At 34.4% G+C, this 24395-nt stretch overlaps 2 protein-coding genes across 2 annotated transcripts; one reads left to right on the plus strand and one right to left on the minus strand.

The window, feature by feature from the left end:
* Positions 1–4710: 4710 nt before the first annotated feature.
* On the plus strand, positions 4711–11430 carry LOC139845288 (guanosine nucleotide diphosphate dissociation inhibitor At5g09550-like). Its single transcript, XM_071835548.1, has 13 exons — positions 4711–4797; positions 4962–5024; positions 5161–5241; positions 5396–5503; positions 8038–8210; positions 8458–8569; positions 8778–8858; positions 9249–9311; positions 9440–9541; positions 9654–9778; positions 10067–10277; positions 10413–10487; positions 11353–11430. The coding sequence occupies exons 1-13, from the start codon at positions 4711–4713 to the stop codon at positions 11419–11421; spliced, it is 1350 nt and encodes a 449-aa protein (XP_071691649.1). The 3' UTR covers positions 11422–11430.
* Positions 10101–16824, minus strand: LOC139845287 (uncharacterized). The gene is made up of 3 exons (XM_071835547.1): positions 16714–16824; positions 12395–15915; positions 10101–10194 (listed from the first exon to the last, which is right to left on the minus strand). The coding sequence occupies exons 2-3, from the start codon at positions 15886–15888 to the stop codon at positions 10167–10169; spliced, it is 3522 nt and encodes a 1173-aa protein (XP_071691648.1). The 5' UTR covers positions 15889–15915; positions 16714–16824; the 3' UTR covers positions 10101–10166.
* Positions 16825–24395: the final 7571 nt, after the last annotated feature.

Consider the following 24395-nt stretch of genomic DNA (forward strand, 5'->3'; position numbering starts at 1 on the left):
CCCGGTAAGCCCACTAACTGTTTTAAAAGGCCCGGTACTTTTTTAAAAATTAAACCTAGTGGACTTAAAAATAAAAAGATCACTATGCCTACTAGGCCCAAAACCAATTTTTTGTGTCAAAATACGTACTCCGTTTTAGCTAAAATACACGACAATGACGACCTTTCTAAAGCAAACGTTGTTTCAAATAATTCAAAAACCACATCTTGGATATTTGATTGTGGAGCAACGGACACTATGACTTTTGATGAAAATGATATTATTTTAAAAACAAAACCTAGGAAAAATAAAGTATAAACGGCTAACGGGGAAATTGTTCAAGTTGAAAGTGGAGGTACTATTGAAATTTCACCAAATATTAAATTACCTAACTGTCTATATATTCCCGCTTTATCTCATAAGTTGTTATCAGTAAGCCATGTTACAAAAGAATTAAACTGTAAAGTCCTAATGTATCTGACTTTTTGCATCTTGCAAAACATCCAGACAGGAGTATTAGTTGGACGTGGCACTGAAAGAGGGGGGGTGGGGGGGTTATACTATTTTGACGAGGTTTCTCAACAAGGTACCGTGTCACTTGCTCACGAAACACCTACGAGAGAAGCCTGGTTATGGCATAGGAGACTGGGTCACCCGTCAGCTGGATACTTACATGCTTTATTTCCTAGTTTATTTCCGTCTAATTTTAAGTTGAATTGTGAAACTTGTATTTTGGCGAAGAGCCACCGTAGTACATTTAAACCTAGTAATACTAGAAAAGATGTACCTTTTGCTTTAATTCACTCCGATGTGTGGGGTCCAGCACCGGTTAATGGGGGGAAAATTACCGGTATTTTAACCTATTTATTGATGACCATACCCAGATGACTTGGATTTATTTTCTAACACACAAATCGGAAGTGTTTGAGAAACTTTCACAATTTTATAAAATGATAAAAACACAATTTGATAAAAAAAAAAAAAACATACAAATTCTAAGATCCGATAATGGAGGGGAGTTTGTTAATTCATCAATGAAACTTTTTTGCGAAAATAATGAAATTATTCATCAAACCTCATGTGTACATACCCCCGAACAAAATGGAGTAGCCGAACGGAAAAATCGGCTACTCTTAGAAATGACAAGAGCCTTGTTAATAGAATCTAAATTTCCGAAAAGTTTTTGGCTCGAAGCACTTGCTTCCGCAACCTACCTTATTAATCGCCTACCTACTAAAATGTTGGGCACAATAACTCCGAAAGATACACTTTCCCAATTTCATACCCTTCCGAACTCATTTAGCATTGAACCTCGAATCTTCGGGTGCCCGGTCTTTGTTCACATTCCAAAAAATAAACGCACCAAATTAGATCCATGTCCAGAAAAGTGTGTTATGGTTGGTTATGGAATAAACCAAAAAGGATACCGGTGTTATAGTCCAAAAAGGCGTCATATTTTTACTACAATGAATTGCGACTTTATCGAAATCGAATTTTACAATACCCAACTCACGAGTGAGGGGGAGAAAAAGGATAATGACACTCTAAGTTGGATGCAATGGGTACCTAAACCCGACGATACCCAAATACCCATATCAAATTTCGATAATATCCAAATTTCAACACCTAATCCTGATACAACACAAGATTCTGAGCCCACTGATAATACCCAAACTCCAATACCTAATCCTGATACAACACAAGATTTCGAGCCCACCAAAACCTCCTCGAATAATGAACCTACAACTCTAGAAGATCAAAATCTTCCAATTCTCGAGGCCAACATTCCCCCAATTGACATCAATTCCAACCCTAGTGAAACCTCAGAAAGATGTGTCCTACCACAACGAACCAATAGAGGTGTACCACCAAAAAGATACTCTCTAGAAAAAGAAGCCCAGAGGTTAAAATACCCCGTTGCCAATATTGCACAAGGAAACCTATCAGGCGAGGCACAAAAATTCAATTCTGCTTTGTACTCTGAAGAAATCCCAACAAATGTTGATCAAGCTATGAAGTCTGAAAAGTGGAAAAAGGCTATGAAAGAAGAAATAGAAGCACTTAAGAAAAATGACACATGGGAAAAGTGCATTATTCCTCAAGACAAAAAACCCGTAGGTTGTCGATGGGTGTTCACCATAAAACGCAAACCAGACGGGACGATTGAAAGATATAAAGCTCGTCTTGTTGTTAAGGGGTATACTCAAACCTATGGGATAGATTATTCCGAGACTTTTTCTCCGGTTGCAAAGATTGATACTATCTGAGTTCTTTTCTCCATCGTTGCAAATGAAAACTGTCCACTTCACCAATTTGATGTGAAGAATTCCTTTCTCCATGGTGAATTAAAAGATGAAGTTTATATGGAAGCTCCACCAGGATTTGCGGAAAACTTCATAAACATGGAAGTTTGTCGACTTCAAAAATCTTTATATGGGCTAAAACAATCTCCACAGGCTTGGTTTGGGAGATTTACACTATTTATGAAAAAAAACATGATTTCAAACAAAGTAACTCGGATCATACTCTTTTCTTAAAACAAAACGGAAAATTAATTACATGCTTAATCATTTACATTGATGATATGATAATAACTGGAAATGATAAAGAGGAAATTTCAAAATTAAAAATGAACTTAGTTAAAGAATTTGAAATGAAAGACTTGGGCAGACTTAAATATTTTTTGGGGATTGAGGTATTACGATCCCAACAGGGAATATTTATCTGTCAAAAGAAATATATTCTTGATCTTCTTGCAGAGACAGGCATGATTGATTGCAAACTAGTTGAGACTCCAATGATTCCAAATCAAAAATTATTTATGGAAGATGATGCTGAGCTAGTAGATAAAGGACAATACCAAAGGATAGTGGAAGAACTCATTTATCTTGCTCACACTCGACCAGATATAGCACATGCGGTAGGAGTTGTAAGCCAATGTATGCATCACCCACAAGTTCATCATTTGAAAGCTGCAATGAGGATTATCCGATATCTAAAGAAGACACCAGGTCACGGAGTTATATTCAGAAAGAATGGGCATCTTGAAACACAAATTTATACTGATGCAAGTTGGGCTGGAGAAATAGGAGATAGAAGATCTACATCGGGTTTCTTTACAATATTTGGAGGAAACTTAGTTGCATGGAGAAGCAAGAAACAAAAAGTTGTTTCTCCGTCAAGTGCAGAATCGGAATTTAGAGGTATAGCAAAAGGCGTGGTCGAAGCCTTATGGATTAGAAAACTCTTGACAGAAATCAGATTACCTCCAAAAGAAACTATACAAATCTTATGCGACAACAAAGCCGCCATTGCCATTTCAAAAAATTCGGTTCAACACGATCGAACTAAACATGTTGAAATTGAGCGACATTTTATCAGGGAAAAGTTAGATGTGGAAATCATTTCCCTTCCGTCTATCAGATCAGAAGACCAGCTAGCCGACATTCTTACCAAATCTGTCAACGGAAGACTCTTTAGCAATGTTCTTAGCAAGTTGAATATTGGAGACCCCACTATTCAACTTGAGGGGGAGTGTTAGAATGCAGCCATAACAATGAGACAAAGTCAAATAACCTTATTTGGTTATTTGACTTATTGGGATCAGAATATAAAGTCATCACTTCCCTTTTCTGGATAAAGACACAACATGTCGAACAAGCAGCCAAGAGTAATAGGTCTTAACCTGCACAACAGCCTGCCACTTTCCTCAATTGAAATGAGGGTTCCAAAAGGTTAATTGGAGCCAACTCACTTTAGGAATTAGCTGTTAACTTTTTAGTGTATATAACACTTTGTAAGTTGTAAACAAGAATATAATACAATTGTATCAATTCTGAAATTTATACAAGATTAGTTCTTATCAATTCATTACTTGAAAACAGTTCTTATCAATTTATTACTTGAAAACAATATTATTATTTGAAAGACTATTATAGACTTGATCAATTACTATGATTAGAAATCAATAAGTGTTTATTTTTTATAAACAACATAACTTTGTGTGTAGCCTTTGATTTAGAAAAGCAGTTGGTATTGACACACCTACAAATGACAAAATTCAAATTATTGCTCATTTGACTTAATATGTGTTATGTTATGTACTTTATAACGTCGTTATAACCATCAATATTTTCCTCTTAAGAACTTGATATATGACCTAAAATTTATTATTAAAAAAAAGCAGGTTTAAACAATACCTTATCCTTTTTACATGGTATCTCTTGTTATGAAAAAAGTTTTTTTTTAAGTTTTTAGGGTAACTTTTGAAATCTTTTTAATGATAACTCTTAGGTTGTCGTTAAAGTGTATAAATATATTGTTATTAAATAGTCAATATTAATTGTTATCTACAATATACATCTACAATATGTTTATACATAGTGGCGAAAACAGAAAAAAAAAAAAATTACTTGGGGCAAAAAATAAAATTGGCCACTTTATTACTACCTTAATACTTCAGTGTTCTTTTATAATATCTTCAAAGTTCAAGGTCCAAAATTGACAAACGAGTTATCAGTTGTCCTAAACACAAATTTACGGAAAACAGAAAAAACGTTACATTCCCGCGAAAGACCCGTTCCTTGTTCACTCCGATTCAAAATTTCCATCACCATCCATTCTCTTCCTCTTCAATTTATGTGATCGCATAATTCATATTTCTTATTCTTATGTTATTAAAACTAAATTTGTTCTTTGTTGAAAGTTTGAAATAGTTTATTTGAGTCGAAAATGGATGAAGAATACGATGTGATTGTTCTCGGTACAGGCCTCAAAGAATGCATCCTCAGCGGTCTGCTTTCCGTCGATGGCCTCAAAGTAATTACCCATCCATTTTACTTTTCTGAATCTTACATTTATTTATCATTTTTATTCTAGTAATTGATGGATAAAGCAACCATAATCGACATAGATGATAATATGAAATTGGAGCAAAAGCTTTGTAATACATATGATATGATAGGGTGACAAAATTTTAACAGGTTTTGCATATGGATAGAAATGATTATTATGGAGGTGAATCAAGCTCCCTTATGTTAAATCAGGTAATGTTTGTATTATATAACTAAAAATTAAAATGAATTAAAATATTTTGTACATTCTTTCAAGACCTCGTATAGTTTGTATGCTTGTTATTAGTACCATTATATAATAATTGGATATGTTTTGCTTTGGTTATAGCTTTGGAAGCGTTTTAAAGACGATAACCCTCCAGAAAGTTTGGGCAGTAGCAAGGATTATAACGTCGATATGATTCCAAAGGTACATTGCTACACGCAATACATTCGTGTAGTTTTAAATTAAAAAAAATAATAATAAATAAAGGACATAAACTTTATTGGTAACACTTTTAAAAATTGATATTATGGGATATTTTCATTTGTGATTCTGTTGAGCGTGTTATGTGTTTTTGTAGTTCATAATGGCAAATGGTATGTTGGTCCGTGCGTTGATCCATACAAACGTTACAAAGTATCTAAATTTCAAGGCTGTAGATGGCGGCTTTGTATACAACAAAGGGAAGGTAAGGTGCCAACAAGGCAGCTCGTTAGCATTCGATCTTTAAATTTTTAAATCGAATATGTTGGTTATAGTTTTGGTTAGAAGATGAATATGGTTGCTAGCTATATTGGTAAAATGGATGTTATCCCACATAGGTGGGAGGAAGTAGTGGGAGGGGGATGACTTGGTTATAAAAGGAGTGTTAAGCCTCACTTCCAAATTGCACCAATCAATACACTTTAAGTATTTGATTATTTCTTTCTTTCTTACCCTTGTTTGAGAGTTGTATTAGTTAAATATTTTGGAGAGTGTAGTTGGCTTAAGAGAGTCGTCTATATCATTGTAACAATTTGTGATATAGTGTATTTTCTCTCTTTGGGGGCCGGTGATTTTTCTCCTGTTTTGGAGTTTCCACGTTAAATCTTGTGTTGTGTATTGTTCTTATTTCTTTACTATTATTGTTGGGCTGGGTGGTGGAAATTAGTGAGACCGTAATTTCCCAACAACTGGTATCAGAGCGTCAGGTTTGACGGGGGTCTCGGTTATAGGAGTCGAAGTATGCTCTGTGGTTGCCACGTGAGTGGATCGTCCACATCAGAAACGAGTTCTATTGATCGTATAGGGTATCTGGTTAGACAATATTTTTTCTGATTCGTAGTAATAGTTGGATTTGTTAGTGGCGAGTTGTGGATTTCCGATTTAAAGGGTCCTGGCTACCTGCTACATCTTTTGGCTATTCGAAACGTGAGCAAAATCAGAGAAAGTGTTGTTTATAGGATACGGATACGATGTCGAAGTTCAGTCCAAAGAGGTTTGATGTAGAGAAATTTGATGGGAGGATCAATTTTGGCTTATGGCAGGTTCAAGTCAAGGATGTGTTGATTCAGTCCGGTTTACACAAGGCTTTGAAGGGTAAACCCACCCTTGTTCATGGCAGTGATTCTAGCAGTAAGTTTGATGAAGAAGAATGGGATGATATGGATTTGAGGGCAGCAAGTGCGATTCGTTTGTGTCTTGCAAAGAACGTGCTTGCAAATGTGCACGGGTTATCAACGGCAAAGGAGCTTTGGGTTAAACTAGAGCAGTTGTACCAGGGCAAGGGCATCTCAAATCGGTTGTGTCTTAAAGAACAATTTCATACTCTGCGTATGGATGGGGGTTCAAAGATTTCAGATCATCTAAGTATTCTTAACGGTATTGTTTCAGAACTGGAGGCTATTGGAGTTAAAACGGATGATGAAGATAAAGCTTTGAGGTTGATATTATCTTTATCATCGTCTTATGAACACATGAAACCTATTTTGATGTATGGGAAGAAAACTCTGAAGTTTGAAGACGTTACTAGCAAGCTCCTATCCGAGGAGAAAAGACTGGAAGGTAACGGGGTCTCGTCATCAGGAGATACGATAGTGTTGTGTTCGGATAGGCAGAAGAGAAACTTTAGAAAGAATCTGACATGCTGGAAGTGCGGGAAGACTGGACATGTAAGGGTTAATTGTCCCGGTGGAGCTAATCCGGCAAATGGCTCCAAAGACGCTAACATTGTCTCCGTTGTTACGGAGAGTGACGAATTCCTCTGAAGTCACGTCATCCTCATGGTGTGTCCGCGCCACCATGGAAAGGGATATTCGTTAGCGGTTCCACAAATTGTACATGGGCATTGGTTTGGCGTTGATGCAGGCTGTGTGGTGGAAACTGATGTTGTAGCTGATGGGACTTTCGGGAAAGCCAAACAGGGAAGTTGCACCATAAAGTTTCAGCTGGTTGTTCAACAACATGTGCCGAGGTGAAATGCTTGGAATGTGATATTCTAAGTGCTATACTCTTAATGGTGGAGTATGATAATTCTTGTTAAGAGTTATGATTGTCTGTGATGACAATGATTGTCGGTTTAGACAATGTTCGATGAAGATGCAAGTTTTGTCTCTTGGGAGATAATGTCAACGGCATGAAGATGAGGATCTTGAAGTTGTCGTCGAGGAAGCGTCTACATCGGTTATCCTTGCAATGTGGAAGCATGGTTATCTCCTTCTATCCAAAAGGTGGAGATTTGTTGGTTATAGTTTTGGTTAGAAGATGAATATGGTTGCTAGCTATATTGGTAAAATGGATGTTATCCCACATAGGTGGGAGGAAGTAGTGGGAAGGGGATGACTTGGTTATAAAAGGAGTGTTAAGCCTCACTTCCAAATTGCACCAATCAATACACTTTAAGTATTTGATTATTTCTTTCTTTCTTACCCTTGTTTGAGAGTTGTATTAGTTAAATATTTTGGAGAGTGTAGTTGGCTTAAGAGAGTCGTCTATATCATTGTAACAATTTGTGATATAGTGTATTTTCTCTCTTTGGGGGCCGGTGATTTTTCTCCTGTTTTGGAGTTTCCACGTTAAATCTTGTGTTGTGTATTGTTCTTATTTCTTTACTATTATTGTTGGGCTGGGTGGTGGAAATTAGTGAGACCGTAATTTCCCAACAGAATAATGTATTTCCAGTTTCGTTTGATGAACATATATAATATAATGGTACGATCAATATATGTGTGAATTTGTATCCAGATTTACAAAGTTCCTGCAACTGACGTTGAAGCGCTAAAATCTACACTTATGGGTCTGTTTGAAAAGCGGAGAGCGAGAAAGTTCTTTATATATGTCCAGGACTTCGATGAAAACGATCCTAAATCTCATGAAGGTTTAGATTTGAATACAATTCCTGCAAAAGAGCTAATTGGGTATACATATTAACCTCTTTACTCTATAAAAGCATGCTACAATGTTATTAATAATCAAATAGCTTACGTTTGATACCAGTAGCGGATTCAAGAATATATTTATATGGGGGCGACTGACCCCGGGTGCCTTATGGTAGCTACCATATAAGTACATCACAAAAATTTTGATTATGGGGGCTACTGAGTACTGACCCCAGGTGCATTATGGTAGCTCTGCCCCTGCGTGATACATATTCTTTTGGTGCAGAAAATATGGTCTTGAAGATGATACAATTGACTTCATTGGTCATGCACTGGCGCTCTATACTAGCGATAGTTATTTGGAGCAACCGGCAATAGATTTTGTCAAGAAAATAAAGGTACACAGTAAATTGATCCTTCATTATTTTTATAGATAATTGAACTGTCTTCTCTGAATAGTATGAAGTAGTGAGCAGTTCAATATATCAAACAGTCAGACATGATATAATAGCTTACATAATATGGTGAAATATCATTGTTTTTCCACCTAATATTTGAGAAGTCTGATTACATTTTTACATGTTTGCACTATTTGCTTCCTCAAAGCTTTATGCAGAGTCTATAGCACGTTTTGAATCAGGATCACCTTACATTTACCCGATGTATGGGCTTGGGGAGTTACCACAGGTTGGTCTTCATAACTCAGATTCATGAAAATGTCATAACTCTTCAAAGATGACAGTTTGACCCCTTAACTTATAATGGGCCGATCTAGGTGTTGTGTTTTATCTCACATGAGTCAAATCATCAAAGTAGCTAAAAGGGAAACGAGTCAAATGGGTCGAAAGTAGCTTAAGTCCATCTGTAATGCATGTGACTAAATTCTCTTATTCAATTATTCAATCTTATCATTGGCCGATCTGGACAACACGACGTGGGTCAATCCAATCCTTCCTGGCCCATTTTACTCAACATGACCCGTTTTATCTTGAATCTCTTTTTAACCCATTACCCACCCCCAACATCTTGCCACCTCTATGTGATACAATACATTCACTGAGAGTGTTAATCCTACAGGCATTTGCTCGATTAAGTGCAGTTTATGGAGGGACTTACATGCTTAACAAGCCAGAATGTAAGGTATATTTTCAATTTCACTACTTTGGTGTAGTTTGGTATGATTATTAATTATTTTCTGAAGTGGAGACTTAATACATCTTTGATCCTACTATTATGATACTTATAAACACGAAAACAATATATGACAGGTTGAATTTGATGATGGTGGAAAGGTAACTGGTGTGACCTCTGATGGAGAAACTGCTAAATGTAAAAAAGTTGTATGTGATCCAACATATGTACCTGAGAAGGTAACTAAAACTATACAAATATAATTCTAACTTTTCTGTTTATGCCAAAAAGCTAAATGCAACTTCTTTTTATGGATTTATATGTTTGATTTGGAGCTGGCAAATGAAACAGGTTAATAAAGTTGGTAAGGTTGCTCGAGCCATATGCATAATGAGTCATCCCATTCCAGATACCAATGATTGTCACTCTGCTCAAGTCATTATCCCACAGAAGCAACTTAACCGTAAATCAGACATGTATGTTTGTTATCATGTATTTGTAAAAATCAAGTTTCAAAATTTTGATTCAAGTAACCAACTTTAGTTTTTTAAGCTTAAAGAACAATGACCCGTTGACTATAACGGGGTTTTTTCTCATCTAAAGTAAGTTCAAGGTCTTTTATTCGCCTAAATAAGTTGGTCAAATTTTGATTCTAGAGTATTATGCAATTACCCATCTTAAAAAGGTGAGACACTTACTAAGGCTTATTGAAGGTCTAATGGAGCATCTTGATTTCTTTTCTTTTTCTTTTTCTTTTTTTTCAGGTATCTATTTTGCTGTTCGTATTCACACAGTGTTGCTCCACAAGGCAAGTTTATATCTTTTGTTACAACAGAAGCAGAGACTGATGACCCTGAAAGTGAACTAAAGCCTGGTGTAGACCTTTTGGGACCTGTGGATGAGATCTTTTATGAAACTTATGACCGATTTGAACCAATAAACAATGGTGCTGATGACAGCTGTTTCGTATCAACTGTAAGTATGAAATTTTCTTTTTTATAGTTGTAATTTGCATGTTTCACTTAACATTAAACCTTTTTAACAATTTATACATACTACTGTTACAATTTATCAGATTAAATAGTTTACATGATAATATGCAATGTGCAGAGTTATGATGCAACTACACACTTTGAGACAACAATGAAAGATGTTCTCGCCATGTACACCAGAATAACTGGAAAGGTTAGTTTTTTCAAACATGCTAAGATATATTTTTTGCTGTATGTTACTTCGATTCTTGAAATTTAAGATACTTGATTATATGCATACTACTCCCTTCGTCCCAAAAAAACTGCCCACCTTTCTATTTTGATTTGTCCCAAAATTATTGTCCCTTTCTCTAAATAACCATTAAATATCATTAAAGTTCCAATTATGTCCTTTTTAATTTGGAAATTTAACTTTAAATATATCAATTAATTTATTAGTTACTCTTTATAACTACATTAAATGAAAGGTAAATTAGACAATTCATTACTATATCTTAAATCCAACAAAAAGTCAACTAGGACTGTTTTTTTGGGACGGAGGAAGTACAAGAAGCCAACGCCAAGTTAAGCATATTGAACATATTTGATATTGTTAAACTAGTCAAATGGGTCGAAAGTTGCCCAAAGTAAAAGATTTTTTATAGCCTCTTAGATGATTTTTTTCAAAAGTTAGACAGTTATGGTATCAACTATTAACATTAGTTATGTAATCATATATTATGCATTTAATTTTTATATACATAAAACGAACAAATAATGTTCTGGATCAACACAACTTGACAGGACCCATTCTACATATACATATACAACCCTTGTCAACACATACCCATTTAGTCTCATTACCCAACCTGCCCATTTTACCACCTCTAGCAAAAACCAGCAGAGTTTCATAGTGTAAGATGATATCCTTGAAACGTCTCAAGATATTTCTGCTCTCAGCACTATTTTCTTTTGTAACGGCCTTTTGGAAGTGTTTGACTCTTACGTAGTTCCAAAATAACCTATTACATGCATAATATTAAACATTCTAATACATATTTTTTTATGTGCTCTTGAAGGAACTTGACCTTTCTATGGACCTAAGTGCTGCTAATGCTGGTGGTAGTGGTGGTGATGCTGCTGAATAAGTTCTTTACATCACAACGCCTTGGTGATGCTGCGGTTCCACCAAAGCATTATTTTTCTATATTCTTATATCGTAGAACTTGATTGAAGAATTAGTAATCTACACATCAGGCCATTGTCCCATTATCATCACAGGAAGAAAAAAAATGGTCTGTATGTTTTATACTAATTTTTCTTCCAAATACTTCTTACCATCTTTTTTGGACCAAGCATAGCAGATGCTCCTATCTCTATAAAATAACTACAATTCAATCAATTTATTTACATCCTATATTTTTATAGTTCAGTTAACAAATACGCGTGCTTACTTAATTCTATTTACACACACACACTCATCTGCACTACTACACACACACACACACACACACACACACACACACATTCATGCTTCCCGGAGGTCTCTTTGGAAAAAGTTTCGCTCCTTTTAACGGTCACCCGCGTTTAAGATTACGATAAACCTATGTTTTCAGTGTTAAGTGTTTACAGAAGTATTGAGCAAGACTTGCACCTTTGTTCATTTAACAAGACAATCAAAGATCATGTTTATATTTGCCTCTTTAGTCTTTACCTTTCTCAAAACAATTACAAACTTATGTGTAGTTTATAGCAAGTATCCTCAGGAGCCACTTTTACACACAGATATATCAGAGAGATCAACTTTATGTAGTTTGGATAGTGAATATTATAAATTAAAATTGTTGAATACTCCGTACTAAAACACATCTAAAAATGTTAAGAAAACAATTGGACAGTAGCCAATAAAATTTGATACTAGCGTTTATAACCATGAGAAAATGTCAAAGGTGATGTGTTAGTTTCTTAAGCATTAAATCTACACTTAATACAACGAACTAACGACAACTTCTATGACAGTTGCATTGAATATTTCAATCCAATAGAAATTGCAGACGCTTTTACAAGAATAAATACCAAGAACAAACAATACATAACTGATGAATGTGAAGAAATGCTTACTTGTTCAAATCGACAAGTGGCAACCTTTTATCAATAGTCTCACTCTTGACATTCTGCAACGGCAAAAACGACATGTTCACAACATCCTCCTTAGAATCCAAATTGCTCAAAATGTTTTCCAGGATGTCTGTTAACTCGCTATCGTTTAGATAATCATCAAATTGTTCCCGTGTTATCTCCAATTGAGTTAAGATACTCTCATTATGTGATGATAGCTTTTCAAAATCTTCATTTAAACCTCTGTTTTCAACTTCAAGCTTCTTCGCTATATCCTCCAATCTCTTTTTCTCGTCTCGAAATTGCTCCTTCAGACTTTCAGTTTCTAACTTGTTTACTTGCATCAAAGTTTCCAGATCTTCTGCTCGTTGAGTTATGTGCGACAAAGATTCATCTTTAAATATTAGTTTCTCACGTAATTCAGAGTTTTCTAAATCTAATTTCTGTAAAGATGGGCGTATAACGTCAATCTCGATCTGTTTCTCTTCAGAAATCATTAAAGCATCGATCATCGCATTCTCTAAAGCTTTAGATTCTTCCACAAGTTCTTCTATCTTCTGGTTTCTCTCTTCAATAACCAGTAAAACGCTCTTTATGGTGTTTTCCTTATCTTCGATAATTTTGATATATTCCTCTTTATCCTGCTTTTGTGCCTCGATTGTGTCTGTTTTTTCTGTAACCAATGTTTCAAGTAACTCAAGCTTCTTCATTAGATCCACTGATCTCATTTTCTCATCTCCAAGTTGTTCCATTAGATCTGAAGTTTCTAATCTGTTGACTTGCAACAGCGCTTCTAGTTCTTCTGCTCGTAGAGTTGACTGCAAGAATAAATCATCTTTGACTTTGAGTTTCTCACATAAATCGGAGACTTCAAACTCTAATTTCTGTGAAGACTGACGTATAACGTCAATCTCGGTCTGTTTCTCTTCACTTAACGTTAAAGCATTGATCTTTGCATTTTCTAAAACTTTAGATTCTTCCACAAGTTCTTCTATCTTCTGGTTTTTCTCTTCAATAGCCTGTAAAAAGCTCTTTATGTTACTTTCCTTGTCTTCAATAATTTTGATATACTTTTCTGTTTCTTCCTTTTGTGCTTTTATTGTGCCTGTTTTTTCAGTAACCGATGATTTTAGTAACTCAACTTGGTGCTGCAAAATAACAACTTCATCATTTTGCTCATTTACTCCAAGTAAAAGGCTTTGATTGTCTGTTTCTAGTAACACAAGTTGTTGCTGCAACTCAGCAACTTTATCATTTTGCTCGTTTACTCCATGTAAAAGGCCTTGATTCTCTGTTTCTAGTAACACAAGTTGTTGCTGCAAGTAAGCAACTTTATCATTTTGCTCCTTTACTCCATGTGAAAGGCCTTGATTCTCTGTTTCTAGTAACACAAGTTGTTGCTGCAAGTCAGCAACTTTATCATTTTGCTCCTTTACTCCATGTGAAAGGCCTTGATTCTCCGTTTCTAGTATCACAAGTTGTTGCTGCAAATCAACAACTTCATCATTTTGCTCGTTTACTCTATCTACAAGGCCTTGGTTCTTCGTTTTTAGTAACACAAGTTGTTGCTGCAAATCAGCAACTTCATCATTTTGCTCGTTTACTCTATGTAAAAGGCCTTGATTCTCTGTTTCTAGTAACACAACTCGTTGCTGCAAATCAACATTTTTTCCATTGTACTCATTTACTCTATGTGTAAGGCCTTGATTCTCCTTTTCTAGTACCACAAGCCGTTGCTGCAATTCAACATTTTCCTCATTATGCTCATTTACCTGATGTAAAAATCTTTCATTCTCCTTTTTAAGTTGCAAATTCTGACTTTCAGCAAACAGTTTCCATTTCTCCAATTCAACACATTTCTGTGATAAAGATTCTGAATCTTTTTTACCATCATCATGGTTTCGAGAATTTTCCATCACCCGAATTTGTTCTTCCAACAAAATTTGTTTTTGGGATGATTCTGCAAGCATCTTCTTATGGGTATGAAGTTCTTCTTCCATGCAAAGTTGATACTGTTTCATATCATCAAAAGAAGCCATTTCTTCACATTTTCTAGTCAGATTTGCATTTACTTCACAAATAACATTGTTCTTGATCTCCAATTGCTTTGTTAGATGAAGGATTGTCTCTTCATATTCGTTGTTTTGCATCTCCAGTTTCGAATGAGCTTCTGAAAACTGTGATTCTAAAACAAGAACCACTGATGATATTTCTTCATTGTGAACTTCAAACAACAAATGGCAAGATTCCAACTCATCCTGTAATCGTTCAACTCGTTCGCTTTGAACTTTCAGCTTTGTTACAATCTCATCCACCTCTTTTTTTACCTTTTCTAATTCAGATCTCCATTCAGCTTCTTTTTCTTTCAATTTCTGACCACAGTTCTTGTGCACGTGTTCCAAACTGTTATATTTCTTCTGAGGTTTCTTCATCGAGCCCGTATTCCCACAGTTGCTAATTTGAGATTGTTGAAATTCTTTAAGAGATGCAGTTAAATCCCTATTCTCTTGTTCCAAATGAGCCATTTTATACCCCATCTCCTTGGCTACAGAATATTTTGCAGCTAAACTGTCTCTTAATTCTGCAACTTCTTCATCTCTTTTGTGAGTCAACTTCTCAATTGTTGACTTTGCCTCATCACACTCAGATGAAATATTCTCAAAACGTGATTTGTAGTCAGAAAGTTCAACTTCCAACAGTTTCCTTGAGCTTTCTTCACGTGCTAAAGATTGATTGCATATACTCAGCTGAGTTTGCAAATTATCCGATTTTCTTGTTTCAGAATCCAATTTTATTTGAAGTGACTCGATCTCGTTCACAAGAAAGCACCTTTCTTTATCCCACTCTGCTTTACTAGATTTAAAACTATCTTGAAGCCTTCGATGTGCTTCTTCAAGATGTTGAAACTGTTCATTTTTCCATTTTAACTTATCTTGAACATCACTATATTTCTTCTCCAGTTCACATATCACTTCATCTCTTTGCATCAGAACTTTAGTTGTCTGTGATTCGTCAGAAATTTCGAGTATTTTCTTATCTTTAACTAAAATGACCCCTTTAAGATCTTCAATCTCCTTATTGCTAGAATCAACTTTCAACTTCAAAGATTGGCAAGTTGTTGTCGATTCGTCTAACGCCAAGACGAGATCTTTGTTTTCTCTCTCCAATCTTTGAAGTTTTTCTCCGTAATCATAATGAAGCTTTTCAATTGCAGAATTCAGGTGTTTAACGGACAAATCTTTTTCTTGGAGGCTTGATTTGAGATCTTGACAGAGTTGACTTAACGTCGACAGCTCTTCAGCTTTAACACTTAGCTCCAGTGCTTGTTTTTCAGATTGCAACTTTGTTTCATTAAACTTGGTAATCAATTCATCTTGAACTCTTTTCAAGGTGTTGCATAGATCCGTCTTGGAACAAATTTCTTCCTTGAGTTTTTCATTTTGTGCTCCAACTTCATCAACTACCTCATGAATATCCATTCCTTTTGCATCCATCATGATGTGTCAAACGAACCTCACAAATTCCTGTTCCATGACAACGTAAAAATAAAGTTACCGAACAGAAGGCAAACCCAAAACCTACTAGTAGTCCAAAACTCGATTGAGAAAAAGTCACAAGCACTTGCAGTTTAGTTTATACATTTTTCCTTAATTCGTGTTCATGTATTTTGTGTAGCTCATTTTACATTTTTTAATCACATTATGTAAAACTATAAGCACATCTTAACTACTTGTCACCGACAGAAATATCAAATCATCATAATAAATAGCCATCGTTATATCTGCCACTAAAACTAACAGAAGACAAACCACTCGTTATAGCATCGTATCACTTTATTTTCTTTAAATTTCTACATAAAGTCCTAATTTTACACAGTACCCTTTCTTAATCAATAAAAATGGACTAATATCAATCATCAATTATCAATTGAATAAACATAAATAAAATACAAAATTACATATCAATTCAGGAAATGTAATGAAAAACACATACACCACATATTGCATAAGGTCGGTGATATTATTATTATTATATATATATATTTTCTGAAAATAGATATCACATTTAGAGTTCAAAGCATTTTAAATTAAATAGCCCTAGCAAAATCATACTTCATCCAAATAATATCATCAACCACAAGATCAGGTAAACAAGAAACGAATCGATATAGATACATAAACCCTAAACCTAAAGAATTCGCATATATTGAACGAATAAACCTCAAAATTGTAAAACCCTAGACACGGACAAGAATACAAATATCTAATTAGATTGCAAAATTCAAAATACTAAATAATCATAAAGTTTTAAAAGGATCTTACTTGTAGCAGAAACTGTATCATACAACTTTTGAAACGGACTGTGAGATCTTGATGCGTTGTGTTTTATGAAAAAAATTTGAATATTCCCCGCCTTTGTATACTCAAATCTTCCGAAATACAGTAACCCTATTGTATTGTTTGTATACTCCGTATCTTTGAAGGTAGTTACACAAATAGTCCCTGATGTTACTCAAAAGATGTAAATATGATACCAGGTTATCATTTTCTTACAATTAAGTCCACCTCAGTGTATTGGTGTTTTTTTTACTCATAAAGTCACAAAAGTTGATTTGATCCAGATTTATCATAATTTTTTTGTAACGTTAATGTTCAATTTGAATCAACTATTTTACTTCTATAAACAGAGTTAACTTTCAATTTCATTCCAGTATGATAGAAATTCTTTTAATCTTCTAAACTGCAAAGCATGAATCTTATTAGTTTCGAATTTTGAGATAACTTAACTCATACATGAATCTTATTAGTACTCGTATTGAATAGAGACATTGAGCATTGCAACTGAGAAAAAAAGCTTTGAACAATCTGAACTTGTTAGAGAATAGAACCCGTGAATATTACTCATTATCGAAGGGCTTATCACCAAAATACCCATTTTTTTTAAGCTTGTTGACTGACAGCCCTAAAAAAAAAAAAGTTTGACAATTTGCCCTCGCAAGGCGCAAGACACCTTGCGTCCTTGCGCCCTTGCGTCCATGCGACCTTGCGACGTTGCGACCTTGCGTTAAAGGCAAACGCAACAAACAGCCTTGCGTCCATGTGTTTTGCGTCTTGCGCCTTGTGATGTGCAGCGGGGTGTATATAAAATAGTTATTATTTTACTAGGAAAAACTATTTAATACGATACAATTTTACACAAGATATTTATTTATTTATAGAATGGATATACTTAAACCTTGCTACAACACTTATAGGCAGTGTACCTAATCGTACAGTAGTGTAGTTTTTAGTAAGTCCGGTTCGTTCCACAGGGAAATCTTTAAACAAAGCTCAACGCTATATTAGTTTACTTTTATAAAAATACAAACATATATATAAGTAATATTATTATTATAAAGGGGGATTTTTACCGTTTAATGACCGGTTTGTCGATTTTAAGACTTTAGTCGCAGTTAAAACCTAATGTAAAATATAAAATAAATACAAGACTTAAATTAAAGCGTAAAGTAAATAACGTTAATGAAATTGCAAATAATAAAAGTGCGATAAAATAAAATTGCGATAATTAAAAAGTACGATAATTAAAAGTGCGATTAAATAACAATAAATAAAAGTGCGATAATTAGAAGTGCAATTAAATATAAAATAAAGGAAATTAAATATGAAATAAAAGAATTATGCTTATTTAAACTTCCGTAATCATGATGTTTGACGTGTTGATTTTAGTTTTATTCCCATGGGTTAATTGTCCTTTGTCCTGGATTATTCAATATGTCCGTCTGGTTTTTGTCCATAACAGTCCATCAGTCATAAATATAAAGTGCGAGTGTCCTCGTCAAATTATTATTATACCCGAAGTTAAATATTCCAACTAATTGGGGATTCGAATTGTAACAAGGTTTTAATACTTTGTTTAATGAATACACCAGGTTATCGACTGCGTGTAAACCAAGGTTTTACTACTTTGTTAACAATTACACCAATTACCCTTGAATGTAATTTCACCCCTGTTTTAATTATTCTAGTGGCTATTAATCCATTCCCGTGTCCGGTTAAATGAACGATTATTCGTACATATAAATACCCCGCCCATCGTGTCCGATCGAGTGTATATGGTAATTTATAGGGACGCCCAATTGTAAATCTTTATATTAACATTAACAAACTTTCATTTAATTAAACAAATATAAAGCCCATTAATAGCCCATAGTCTAATTTCCACAAGTGTCGTTCTTTTGTCCAAACCCCAATTATGGTACAAAGCCCAATTACCCAATTTTAGTAATTAGCCCAACATCATGATTACTTCGTTTTAAATAAGCATAATAATAACTTAGCTACGAGACATTAATGTAAAAAGGTTGAACATAACTTACAATGATTAAAAATAGCGTAGCGTTACACGGACAGAATTTCGACTTACACCCTTACAACATTCGCTAACATACCCTTATTATTAGAATTATAATTAAAATTAAAATTAAAATATAAATATATATATATATATCGTATATATTGAGAGAGAGATAGAAATAGAATATGAAATTTGATCAGAATTCGGTTTGCTTTATAGCCAGAGTAGAATTTTGGGGCTCCGCGACTCGCGGCAAAATCCCCTTCAAACTCCGCGAGTCGCGGAGATAGTATTTACAGCTTAGTCCTTGGAGTTTTCTCTGCCGACGGTTTTTTATATATAAATATAATATATATATAATTAATATAATTAATTATATATTATATTATATTTATATACATAGTTAACTTGTAATTTTTAGTCCGTTGCGTCGAGCGTTAAGAGTTGACTCTGGTCCCGGTTCCGGATTTTCGAACGTCCTTGCGTACAATTTAATATCTTGTACTTTGCGTTTTGAATCTTGTACTTTTGTAATTTAGAGACGTTTCTTATCAATAATTGGAACCTTTTTGATTGTCTTTTGTACTTTTGAGCTTTTTGGTCGTTTGCGTCTTCAATTAGTCGAATCTGTCTTTTGTCTTCACCTTTTATTATTTAAACGAATATCACTTGTAAATAGAACAATTGCAACTAAAAGCTTGTCTTTCTTGAGGAATAATGCTATGAAATATATGTTCGTTTTTAGCATTATCAAATATTCTCACACTTGAGCGTTGCTTGTCCTCAAGCAATATTGTCTTGAAATACTAGAATCACTTCTTTATTCTTCACACTTTGTACATCAGTGATTTCTATACGGCGGTATAAATAATGGTAGTAACGATATGGTTTACAGTCCCACATGACTATAAAAATTTAGATCCATTAAGGAAATTGGATCTTTATGAAAACATTTGATCTTTTGAAATCTAGTTTTTACCCTAGATAAGTTTTCCGGAATAACCCTTTACCGGTGTTTGCAAAATATTTTTGTGGGTTTGGTGGGTTTCAGATTTGAAAATTTTAGCTCAAAACTTGCGGTTTTGTGTCACCCACTTGCTAACCTTGTATTTGGAAAGCAACACGTCCAGTTTACTTGTCCCGTATATTACCTTTCGGTAAACTACCGTCCGGTTGTAAAGGAAAGCGTTGAACAAGCAACTGTTAAGGCAATGTCCCGTGACATGCTTTTGATTATGGTCTATAACGTGTCGGACGCAATTACTATCCTTGGTAGGAGCAATAGTAAAGCTCACCCTTATAATTTGTCGGTTTGACACAAGGTCCTGTCTTTGACCATGCTATGCAACCACCGTTCTTACGGTTGACACCCGATTTAGTTCAGGTGACCTAATGAATTCTAGGTGAATTCCTAGGATTTTACGTTCAATGGTAATGAACGCATTGAAAATGGGTTTTCAGAAAACAAATCGGTTTGTATTTTTGATCAAAATATTTTCTCGTTCAAGCTCGAGTTTAGATATCATCGAATTCCATGAGTTTGTAATTCTCAATCTTTAAGGTCAATCTCAAGGATTGAGTAATATCAGGCTTAAAAGCTGATTTTTAATCTTTTAAGGAGATTATCCTTTCTGGGGATCTGATTCATTAGTCTTATCAAGCTAATTTGCACGGTGCCCCCCCATTGTACGAGATAAATCCTTCTCATGGTTAGGATAAATCTGACCACTTGGCGACCCTGTTTGATGCTGAGGTCCGTGGATTTCCAGCCGATTTTAGTGATAACTTTTCTAGATTTTTCGTCAACCTACAGCTGGTCTGGATGACAACTTCATGACCTAAATCAAGAAGCGCGTGTCTTTTTCGGAAGACTTTACTTCCTTCTAATGATGGAATTGATTCATCGTGTAGATCCATATTTTCTTTTCTTTCATCGGGTAAAACAGTTTAGTTTAGTTCAAAGCAAAAGTATTTTCAGTTATTTGTTACAGATATATGTGACATATGTTTAAAATAACTTGGTAAATTTTCCCACACTTGGCTTTTATTTTCCTTTTTATCGTCCTCTATTCCATTTTAAATGAATTTTAACATTTTAGTTTGTTTCTCAATTTATGTCCTTTCCGAGGTAACAATAATTTCGGTGTTAAAACCTAGTTTTATCATTCATAAATATGTATAAACATGATTTTGAATTCATTTAATTGAAAATTTTGAAAAATTTTACTAGAATTGGGTAGTCAGTATATAAGACTAGGGCTGTTCTTTTTTATCAGAGAGCACTAGATTCTAATACAACTACTGCTTTACTAGTATTTTTAATGGTAACCAAGTGTTTAATATAAAAATTTTAAAATCCGAAAGAATTTAATCCCTTCCCACACTTAAGATCTTGCAATGCCCTCATTTGCAAGAAATCAGTAACAATTTAAATTATTGAGGGTGATTTGTGTGAAAATGATTAAATTTTTACCAAAGTTTCCAAATATATTGGCGTTTGTTTGCTGAATGATAAATGGTGCACATCATTTGTTCATTCCGTCTTGTTGTTATTTCACATATATTTTGCATCTTGTCGTCAAAATTAGTTGCTTTTGCTGAACTTAATGCCAGTCTTTGAAAATGCGTTGTTTTACCCTGTTGTGTACATAAGATAAACTGCAAACATATATACATATTTTTGAAGTTTGGTATATTACCCCACGTTCAAAAATTATTAAAATCTAAGAATAAAAGTTAGATAATTATAAAAATGATTACAATATTAACAAAAATATTAAATGTATCAATAATTACAAATTACAAAATAAAAAAATAAAAATAAGTAAACTAAGGATGATATTGGTACCAATAGGGGTTCCAGGCATAACCATAAGTGCTATAGAATGCTTCGGCAGGGTCATACGTAGGATATGGTGGCTGCATCTCTATAGACCAAGGAGGGAAGACGGGTTTCGGTGTAGGAATATAGTTTCTACCTATGTGTTGGCAATGAGCTATGATCTGGTTCTGATGAACTTGCCAATCTTCAAATGCTCTCTGTCTAGCATTTTCGTATTCCTGAGAAGCTATAAACCTATGCATTTCTTGCATCTCATTCCCCCCTCCTACATTACCTTGCTGCTGGTTTCTCTCCACCTGTGGATGTCTACCATGGTATCGTACTGCGGCGTTATTTCGCCTCTTCAAAACTTTCGCACCATGGTATACATTTAAACCTATAGTGTTGCGGGGTTCCGGCTCTTCTAGTAATAATCCCCCCCGACTTATGTCCACACCGAGATATTCACCAATCAAAGTAATAAAAATACCACCTCCTATTATGCTATGTGGTCGCATCCCCCGAACCATAGCTGATAAATAATAACCCACACAATATGGTATACTTACAGCGCTTTGTGGGTCTCGAATACACATATGGTAAAACAAATCTTGTTCATTTACTTTTTCTTTGTTCTTACCCCTTTGTGTAATCGAATTAGCTAAAAACCTATGTATCACTCTTAATTCGGCCCTATCTATATCCAAATAAGAGTAGTTTCCCCCTTTGAAACGGTGATGGCTTGTCATTTGACTCCACACACCGTGTGTATCAAAATTCTCATCTATCTTTCTACCGTTTAGTATCAATCCTCTACAATCGGCAGACGCTAACTCCTCAGGCGTATATATACGTAAAGCCTGAGCCATGTCCAGTAAAGACATGTGGCGCATCGAACCGCCTAACAAAAATCTAATAAAAGAACGATCGGTTAAACTAGCTACCCGATCATTCAACTCTATACTACATAACAACTCTTCACACCATACTTTATATACAGGTCTGCGTATGGTGAATAAACATATCCAGTCATTAAAAGAAGAATTACCATACCTCTGTACAAGTAATTCCCTAATTGGCCCCGCCAATTCTACAGCTTCTAAGGGTCCCCATTCTATGACCCTCGGTACCTCAACAACCTTGGAATGAAGAGTATGCAAACCCCGTTGATATTTTGGATAATCTATCCAAAGTCTGTCAAATCTCAGGTTCGGGTGCAACTCTTCCAAATGCATATCGGAAAAGGTCATGACTGGATGAGGTACATCCTGCTTGTAGTAGTTATCCACCTCCTGTTGTTCCAAATTCTCAGCAGGAGCATTGCGGGCTTGGGATGAAGATTCACCCCTTTCATTCTGCAAAACACATCAAACACAAATTTTGTGCATCCAAATATGCATTAGTGTCAGCAAAATCATCAATCAAAATAATTACAATGACATTATCAATTTATATCAAACTTAAGCTCATTTTCACATTTTTATCAAATCTACACTTTTTCAAATAAGCATATACGAAAATGTTCGTCAAGTTCATAAGCATTCAACTCAAATAACATGTCAAAATAATCATTACTAACAATCAAACAAGTCTCAAATGGCATTATCTTTCAAAAATCAAGTTCATGAATTTTAGACTTGAAAAAGTCCACTTTAATTCTCAAAATCATGTTTAGGCTCAAAGTTTGGATCATTTAACTACCTAGACATGTTACACTACTCAATTTAGCAACAATTCATGACAAAAATCGGCCATAACCTGTTTATATCAAAAAGCCCCAAATTTGCTCAAGAACACAAACCCTAGATTATTCAAAATTTGAAGTTTAAGGCTTCTAATCATGTTAAACAGCATCAATCTAGGTTATACAAGCATAATACATAAACAATTTTAGCCTAATTACACTAAAAAGCATCAAAATCAAATTGGGAAAAAAATAGCTCAAGAACACTTAATTTCGAATTAAATGGTGTTTAGGTGTAGAAATTTACCGTTTTTCTTGAGTAATTCTTAGATAGCATCCTTCTCAACATGATTTTAGCAAAAAATTTGGTGATTAACGGTTAAAAATTGGGATTTTTGGGGTGTTTTTGGGTGGTTTTTCGGGGTTTTTCGCAGCAGAATTCGAGTTGTTTTTGTGTGGTGGAGTGTACTGATCGTGCAGCTCTTTTATTTTTTTTTCTGGGTTTTTATCCCTCCGCGAGTCGCGGGGATTTACCCTCCAAACTCCGCGACTCGCGGAGTTTGCTCTTTTTTTTTTTTTTTTTTTTTTTTTTATATAATCATTAACTTATTAAAACAATTTAGTAATTAATTTTAAAATTTTGTTTCCCTTGTTATTTAGGACGAGGTCGTTTCGGATCGATGTCCTAGTCCGTCCTTCGACAAAATTTTAAAATTTGTCTTTTTGTAGCGATTGTTTTAAAAGCTAAGATTTTTGGGTTTTTTCAATGTTTTTGGCATACTCTAATTCAATAAGATTAAAAATAATGATAATAAAAGTTCTCGTCCCTCCCTCGGGTAAAGCAATTTCGGTTCAAAGACCTAGTCTTCAACTTACGACGAATTTTAAAAATCATATTCTTAACTTAATGAGATAAAGTAAATTTTTGTTTTTAAATTCACACAACTTAAATATAAAATTCAAAATTAAAAATTAATAATTAAAAATTCACACCAAACTTAAAATTTGAAATGCATAAAATTAAAATTTCATATTTTAAAAATTAAAAATTCACACCAAACTTAATTTAAAAATTCATATTATAAATTCATACCAAACTTATATTAATTTTTCAAATATTTACAATTTTAAATATATTGTTTTTA

The sequence above is a fragment of the Rutidosis leptorrhynchoides genome, chromosome 4 (assembly GCF_046630445.1).
Source record: "Rutidosis leptorrhynchoides isolate AG116_Rl617_1_P2 chromosome 4, CSIRO_AGI_Rlap_v1, whole genome shotgun sequence".
NCBI classification, from domain to species: domain Eukaryota; kingdom Viridiplantae; phylum Streptophyta; class Magnoliopsida; order Asterales; family Asteraceae; genus Rutidosis; species Rutidosis leptorrhynchoides.